The 8592-nt window shown below is 39.9% G+C and overlaps 1 protein-coding gene across 3 annotated transcripts; it reads right to left on the minus strand.

Annotated features, from left to right (window-relative positions):
- Nucleotides 1-1588: 1588 nt before the first annotated feature.
- emp3b (epithelial membrane protein 3b) lies at nt 1589-8578 on the minus strand. 3 transcript variants are annotated; one of them, XM_021321993.2, is made up of 5 exons: nt 8492-8578; nt 2766-2853; nt 2581-2683; nt 2356-2496; nt 1589-2056 (listed from the first exon to the last, which is right to left on the minus strand). In XM_021321993.2, exons 2-5 carry the CDS (start codon nt 2841-2843, stop codon nt 1881-1883), a joined length of 498 nt encoding a protein of 165 aa, XP_021177668.1. In that variant the 5' UTR covers nt 2844-2853; nt 8492-8578; the 3' UTR covers nt 1589-1880. The 3 variants fall into 3 exon arrangements, with proteins under 3 accessions (XP_021177668.1, XP_012728917.1, XP_021177667.1); XM_012873463.3 differs by lacking the exon at nt 8492-8578 and adding an exon at nt 4534-5231; XM_021321992.2 differs by lacking the exon at nt 8492-8578 and having other exon boundaries at nt 2766-3004.
- Nucleotides 8579-8592: the final 14 nt, after the last annotated feature.

The following is an 8592-nucleotide window of genomic DNA, read 5'->3' on the forward strand; positions in this document are numbered from 1 at the left end:
ATGGAAACGACTTTTAGCTCTATGGCTCTGGCCATGTCGAAAAGCTAGCATACATTTATTTTTAAGCAGGATCTGAAACAAAAAAAGTAAATAAACATTGTATTTTTTTTGTCTTCCACGTAAATAGGTAGTAACAGGTGAAACAGTATCAGTATTAGTATTATGCATCTGTGAATAAAACCTTTAATCCCAGATATTAAGAAACATATATTTACCCAAATGACTCAAAGTTCATGAGTTTTTTTGTTTAAAATCTCATGATTTTCAAAGAGTTTCTGACACCAACATATCTAACAAGGCTCCCGGGTATTTTTTTAAGAGAAACAAGCCCACAGTATGACAGATTAAGGTTGGCTGCTCTTCCATAGACAGTGGAAAAGCAGAGGCTATGCCCTTATTGATCATCAGATCCATTTTTTGCAGTTTTGTAACACTTATATGTTTCATATCATCAAATACGTTTGACTAATAGACAAAAAACAGATTAAATAATAAAAAAAAAGTTTTCAAATGCTGTATTGATTTATAAAGCGAAAGGTATTTAAACCAACCTGGCCCTATGTAACAATATTGTTGCCAAGTTTGATAAATCGTGAATTAAATGTGGGAAACCGCATTTATTAGTTCTGTTTCACTTGATAAACCGAGGCCTGACTACTGACGCCCAGAGGTGCTTGGTGCAAAGTGCATCAGTCTTATCCAGGAGGTCACAACAGACCCTGGAAGAAAACAACACAGCTTCTACATACCTCTGTTATGGTCCATTTCATGATTCAACAATAAGAAAGAGAAAGAAAAAAAAGGCATCCATGGTAGGATTCCAAAGCAAAATCCATTACTGACAAAAATATGAAACTCATTGGCCCATCTCACATTTGCCAAAGGATACTTGACAAGATTTTTGGGAAAATATTGTGTAGACTGAGAAGAGAAAATTGCAATGTTTTCAAAGCTGTCTGATGTAAAACTAAAACAGTGTTCTAGAATAAGAAACTGCCTCTGACAGTCAAGCATGGCGGTGGTGTTGATGGTCTGGTTCTGCTTTTCTTCTCCAGGACCTTGGTGACTTGGTGCAGTCAGTGGAACCATGAATTCTCCTCTCTGGCACGAAATCCCCAAGGACTATGTTAGGCCCTCAATCCAGGACCTTAAGCTAACGCACGCTTTGGTCCCGCAGCAGAACAACGATACAAATCCCGTCCAGAAACCGATTTTGTTATTACTCAGGTCATCCTTGTCGGCTGTTAAACTTAGTTTGATGATCTGAATCCTTTATGCGTGACAGAAAAAGCACAGAGTGAAGAAACCTGTAAGGAGGCAAACACTTTTTCACATGAAGTGTGTGTGTTGCCGGAATGCTCGGCCTTGTCTCGTCTTAGTAAAGTACACAGTTCCAGTTATAGTCTCGGGAGAAAATGCTATTTTCTGGCACAACACCCAAACAACCGCTTGGCTTGTAGATACCATCTAAGGGTTGTCATGGAGACTTGGTGAAACCACTATTTCCTGTACTCCTCCAGCACTAAGCTTTGGACAGTTTTTTACTCCCTTACTATACTGCTGATTCTGCACCATGACAAAAACTTTCTTCTTTTTTTTGCAATATTTATTAAAAGATGTTACACAATGCGTTCTACATACAAGAATTGAGGTAAAGTCATTACTCAAAGACATACCTTAATGGTCTATTACAGCAGGTGATCCATACTAATCTAGAACTCCCTGACTAAGGATAGCTGGTTAGGTGAAATATATATTTTGCTTTGATATCTAAAATGATCACATTAGCTAAAGACTTTTGCTTCTTCAGGTGTCTTATTTCTGAAATTCTGCAGCTAGTTTTATTAACCCCCGAAGCTGCTGACGTAGATTTCCTTTGGTCATTCTTTCTTACGCAGGTGGATGTACAAAACCCCACTACTCAACAACAAAGGGACGCACACCCAGGCCAGGATAAAGCAGTAGCCAAAATCCCCCGAGGTCTGGATTTTTGAGTCCAGGAGGATTTCCTTATTATGCAGGGTGTAGATGACTGCGGCAGAAAAAGCTGTCAGACCTTAATACAGACAGACACACAGACAAAACAACTGTTAGAAACAATGGCTTCTATTTAAAGCACCAAAACCGCCTGCTCTGCCTGTATTGACATCTAGCTGACATCTACTAATCCAGTCTATTGTACCATTATTAAAAGTATGTCTTGACTAGCAATATTTCTTATATTCTACTAATAAATATGGCCAGAAAGATGATGTTCTCCAGTTGTATTGTTACCAATCTGTATCTGAAAAATGGTGCAGCTTCGTTTGTGTTTTCCTCCTTAGAGGCGTCTGGATCATATGAACTCAGCTTTACTTGCAAAGACTTGACACAGTCCCGTGAAGTAGAAGAGCCCGCCCTTCGACATGGTGAACAGCTGACCCAAGAACACCAGGAAGGAGACTGAGGAGAAGACCACTGAGAGAATCATGAGGACCTGCACAGCCTGAAGCCACTCTGAAGAAAATAAAGAACATTTTAAAGACTAATAACTTCCTTAAACTTCATGAATCACGTAAAGTCCAGATTACAAAGGCTTACCCGTCTCTTTGATGGTTGCACACAGCCGGCTTCCTGTGTCATTGTCAAACCTACAGTTGTACCAAAGATCTGAGGTTTCCGTGGGATTCCACACCCACCAGGACTTTTAAACAAAAAATGAAACCAAATGAACTTGGTCTTCAGGAAATAATGCTCTTGTAGTTGGTCATAAATATGAGAATTACCTTTTCCATGGTCGCAATAAACAGCATAGCTAGGGTGATGAGATGCAGCAGGGTAACAGAAATGAGTAAGTATGCCATTTTTAAAACCCTGAAGGACAGAAAAGAAAACCATGTTTATATTATTTTGGAGAATGAACACTAGCCGCACTCACAGTAAGACAGTAAAAAGCTGTCAAATGCATTTGAACCGTTGCGGAAAAGAAGCAATCCAAACCAAGCTGAACACTTTGTGAAATAGTATTTGGCCCCCAAACGTCACATCTGGATGGTGGCAACAACTACCATTAAGCTTTTAGCAGAAAATGACACTGTTCCACTATGTCTGTAGAATAATTTTGATTTAGCCACGATGGGTTGTCCTGCTGCAAACTCTAAGTGCCCTTGAGCTTAATGTCACAATGATCAGACAATTCTCCAAAAGAACTTCCTGGTAGAGATCAGAATTCATCAATCAATCCACCAGTTACTGAGGTTCGAGACCAATGTATAATCGTCTCTATGTTTTACTGTCGGCGTGACATTTTGGTCGTCTTTCTCTTGTGAAAGGCTGTTGGTGTCACACCACATGTGTAGTATTTTGTGTTCTTTTATGTCAGCAATATTTTTGGCCATGGAGCTCGCCCATAGATACCGTTGTTATTGTTGAATGCTGACAGACACTCCAGGAAAGGTTCACCACTTTACCATGTTTCCTCCATTTGTTAATGGCTCTCACTGTGAGTCCCAAAGCCGTAGGATCTCTTTGTCACCTTTTATAAAGCAAGAAATGTCAATGACTTTGTTCCCCATTTGGTAGTGAATTTCATAAGATCGGGTTAGGATGTGTTGCGTTCGGAGATCTTTCTGCCTACTTCATGTGTCTGACAGGTTTTAATCAATATTTTTTTTTTTTTAACTTCAGGTCTGGCAGTGATCTGACTTGGGTGTGGCGAGGGAAATTGAACCAATAAAATGTGGTTAACCACAGTTTATTCCAGATTTAGAAAGGGGACAATTGTATTTTCACATGGGCTCTGGTTGGTTTTCTCAAAATAAATGCAATTATCTTTGAAAAAACTGACTTTTCTATTTACTTTTATTATCTTCATCTCAAATTAAAAGCCAGTTGATAAGCTCTAAGACTTGAAGGGTGACAGAACAAATGTGTGACTGGGCTAACCAACCTTCACCTCGGGGTGTAGAGCCGATGTTTGGATGCAGTAATTAAAAAGGAAGAAAAATAAATATAATTTTACAAACAAACTTAACCTTGACATTTTAGTGGACAGCAATATGGTGGCTGCACCGAATTGTAGTAACGGTTAATTGAATTGAAGATCAAACACAGGAATACAAAACAGAAGAGAACAGCAGCACACAGTAGAATAAGAACAGGATGAAATAGTCTGCAAAGATCTTTATCTGTAGGAGCGGCCTATTTGTATGGGCGGTGGAGAGAAAATTACTGTCAAATTATGTTATTATGTTAGATCCCATCAATCATATAAAAGTGACAGGTGAGATAATCTGTTATGAATTATATTTTGGTTGTATGGAATAGTAAAAAAAAACCCATAAGAATAACTTCGTACAGAAAATCTTTGAACAGGTTATTAATAGAAGAGGCAACAAATATATAAATTTTGAATTAAAGAAGACTTTAAGGCTTTTAAGAGACAAGACCATATGCTGCAGTTTTTTTCTTTATGATAAGTCAAGTTAGAGAGCAGAATTTGGACAGATATACTAAGTGATAAAGTTTAGAAAAGTCAAGAAAGTATCCTCCTACCCTGGTTATTGTTTGCTCTCCTCAATCAGATCTCTGCAGCTTGGCAGCAGCTCCTGTGCTTTGCGACGTTGTGCCCGTTTTGGTGGTCCACACTCTCGTCCAGATGTGCCACACCTCCTTTGTTTATTTACTTTCCGCAGGCTCTCCACTCCAAAGTTTCCAAGGAGAACGCCCATTTCCTCTGTGGAGAACAGAGCTCCCTTCTGCTCTGCCCCCGGCGTCGGCCAGTGCATCACCATCCAAAAAGGTCTCAGATGAGACCCCACCCATCAGTAGCGGAGACACACGAACCCACATGAAAACATCGTCTCCCTCTGTAAACAGTGGCAAGAAGTACTCTCCTATATAGTGAAGGTTTCACGATTCGCTTCTATATAACACGCAGCTGCGACATTGCTCGCATTTTTGGGTATTTCAACCTCCTAATTTAGAGGCAATTTACGGAACAGTGAACATTTTATGGACTTGCACAACACAAAGATGAAATAGTGGACATCTGATTCAAAATAGTCCCTCTGAGTGAAAGAAGCTAGAAACACAAAATAATGTATTTATAAGTTCCTTGCTGTACTGCGTTAAATATTTCTGTTTACTTGAGTCCAGATAACTTTGGTTATTTTACATTTCTTTGTAGAATCTTGCAGTAATCTCTGCGTAGGTTTTGTACCTTCAGCACGTCCAGGATTTACCCTGCAAAAACGGATCTAAAAAAAATTATTCTTAGAGTTAATGTATTTGTCCTTGATTTGAGCAGGCAAATAAGATTATTTGCCAATGGAATGAGTATTGTGACCCCTAAAATAAGATAATTAGACATCCTGCACTTGAAATAAGATGATGGAGATGAGTTGTTCCTATTTTAAGTGCAAAAATCTTACTCCAATGACAAATCATCTTATTTACCTGTTCAAATCAAGGACAAATACACCAATTTTATGAACATTTTACTTATTTTAAATCCCTTTTTTGCAGTGTAAACCTCAACCTTTAAACTTCAAAAAGGGGGGTCAAGGATGCGGACGACCTTTGGTGTTCCAGGGTCAGGACTTTGCAGGCTCATCCACTAACACTTTTATGATTAAACCAAAACATTAAGAACACACACACACACACACACCAAAACAACAACAATAAAAACGATTTACATATCCCACTGAAGCCAGATATTGACACCCACAGTATAAAATAACACAATACCCTTTGTTCGCACTATCTTACAACGCATCTGTGATCACCAACACCATGGCCACTGGCACCAGGTAGCCCCCAAGGCCCAAATGTGGTGCCCACAAGCCTGTGCTAAAAATAGCACAACCCACCATCGAGCTGCATCTAAGGTGTGATTTTGCCTTTGCACTCATTAAAAAATGAGAATATCTTTTAAAAAAACAGCATTATTTGGGCGTGCCGGTGGTGCAGGGGTAGTACACCCAGCTTACGTACAGAGGCCTTAGTCCTCGACGTGGCTGACCCAGGATTGACTCTGGACTGTGGTCCTTTGCTGCATGTCTCCCCCCTCTCTAAGCCCCCCTTGCTGTCAGCCAACTTTTAATAAAAGGGCTACTAATGCCACAAAAATGATATCAATAATAAAAAAAATGTTTATTTAACATAAAGTTAAGGTGAACTCTGACTCTTTAGTTCAAAGGTCTGTGCTGGTAGGCCTTCATGTGACAGTACCAATGAAGTAGCTCTGTGTTTCAAAAAGTTTGGTGACCCCTGCAATACATCATACAAAACTTAGCCTGTTTCAAGTTAATTAGGTCAACTATTAATATTGGTTAAGTTACAGTAATGATCAAAAACATAAAATTTCAGATTAAATTTAAAAATTTACGTAGATTTTCCTATTTTTAGGAGTTGTGCGTTTTAAACTTTGGTCAGCAATCAGGGGTCATGTTGTCCCATGTCCATTAGAAGACCTGTTTGTGTCCAAACTTTGATGAGATGCTGGTCCAATTTGTCCAAATAACGTTCCCAGCGCCTTATGATGTCATTTATTTGGTTGAGTCCCTCCTGCAGCAAAACACCGATACAACATGATGGTGCCACCCTCTCACTTCACAGATGAGAAGGTGTTCTCTGGCTTGCAGGTTTCTCACCCTTTGACCCAAATAAAACAATTATCATCATGGCCAAACAGGTTTCTATTCCATCAAACCATAGGACATATCTCTAAAGATTTGACTCTGAATGTATTTTTAAACTGTAGTATGTTTTTGTAAAGATAATGGCATTTTCCTTCTGAGTGCCTTTCAGCCTGTGTTGGTAAAGGGCTGGTTTCACTGTGGACAATGAGGATCTCTTACCAGCTTCAGCCACCATATTCACAAGGTCTGGGCCACAGGTATAAGCAACTTCATATCCTCCTTCCATACATGATGACTTGGCCCTGTTTTCAGTGATTAACCCTGTCTCTGTCCTAGACAAACTGTAGCTATTGACTGAGCTTTAACTTCAACTAACTGCGGATGCTCTTTTCTAGAGTTGAAAACTGGCTCAGACTCAGAGCTGTTCTGCTTAGCTGGTGTTTCTCTGCCAGATCAAGCCTCTGAAGGAGCTACTACTGCTCCCGGATCAGTGTTTCTATGTTTCATTTTGTGACTCTGCTCTGTCTTCTCTAACCCCCAGTAAGTTGTACAGATGGCCGCGTTCGCACGAGGCGTGGCTCTGCTGGAGGTTTCTTCTTGTTAAACTAGAGTTTTCATTTCGACTGTCCCTACATGCATGCTCAGCATGAGGGATTGCTGCAAAATCAACGACACAATGCAAGACTTGACGAAGTATTTTGAGATCACGTGTGTTGTCTTTTGGCTTCATTTTAAATAGACCGGGGTTCTACCCTGCGTGTGTGTGTGTTTTGTAATTTGTGAAATCCTCCTGAAGAAATTCACACGTCAATAAAGAACTGTATTATGACTGACCATGTATTTGTAAGTTAAACAACATCAAAAACATCATAGTATTACAATATTTTTTATAATGAACAATCTTTTTTTAATTTTATTTCAATTAAATAAGAAACAAGTTCAATAACATACAAAATATATACAAATAACAAAAATGCCACAGTATTATAATACTGTGGCGTGAGTTTTGTTTGCGGAACTGTTTTGTCGCCATCTAGTGTTTGCATTTATGAACTACGTAGACCTCAACTATCACTGAATAAAATATGAATTTGACAGAGGTTATGTCAAAAACACAACTAAACGCTAAGCAGAGATTTATCAAAGTGATATGGTTTTTATTTATTTTTTATTTATGTATTATTTATTTTTATCACAAATTTAGCCTAGCCCTGGGGAACGCTTTCCTACAGCGTGGTACGGTCCGTTGCCTAGGAGATGCTAGAAGCCAATTTACTCCGCCACGCCTGTCCTCACGTCGCGGCTAGCTCTAGGTGAGTAAAACACTAACTGTTGTCTGCTGTGTCGGCTCCTCTAGCTGAGGACCAGTAATTCCTGTAGATAAATCTCCAGTACTGCCATTTAAACGCAGACGGAGTCCATGAGTTGCCAACAAGCGGCCGCTGGAAGAGGCTGTGGTACCGTTAGCCCCAGCGCTAGCGGTGCTGCAGCCTCAGAACTTTGCTAACTTTTGCTAACATGGCTGCAAAATAAACTCGCTCATTACTGCAGTGTCACCCGGAACCGAGTCTTAGTTGGACTCTGATACGCAGGGAGCCTGGTTTAAAAGCACAGAACACGCTGGACTCATGCAGGGGGAAGAAACAGAAATCGGTTTCTCCTTCTGCAGGGTCAGACATTTTGAGAAGAAAGCCTTAACCAAACGGAGGCTCTTTTAGAAGTAAGGTACAGTGAGCTTTTCCCTTAGAAACCAGTGCTTGATTTATATATATAAAGAAAGACACCCGCTGTCCTGTTAAAGGGTCCACTAAACCCTGCATGTGTAATCTGTGAAAGTTGTAATCGTTGCTATTAATCCAGAAGCCTACCGAGCTGATCCGCCTCATGTTTTGCATAGCCTCTGGTGATGCAGCTGTAGTCAGCTGTCAAGCGGTCCAGCTCAGGCAGGTAGGTACGGCTCTGAGGGTGT

This window comes from Fundulus heteroclitus, chromosome 1 (genome assembly GCF_011125445.2).
Source record: "Fundulus heteroclitus isolate FHET01 chromosome 1, MU-UCD_Fhet_4.1, whole genome shotgun sequence".
Lineage (NCBI taxonomy): Eukaryota > Metazoa > Chordata > Actinopteri > Cyprinodontiformes > Fundulidae > Fundulus > Fundulus heteroclitus.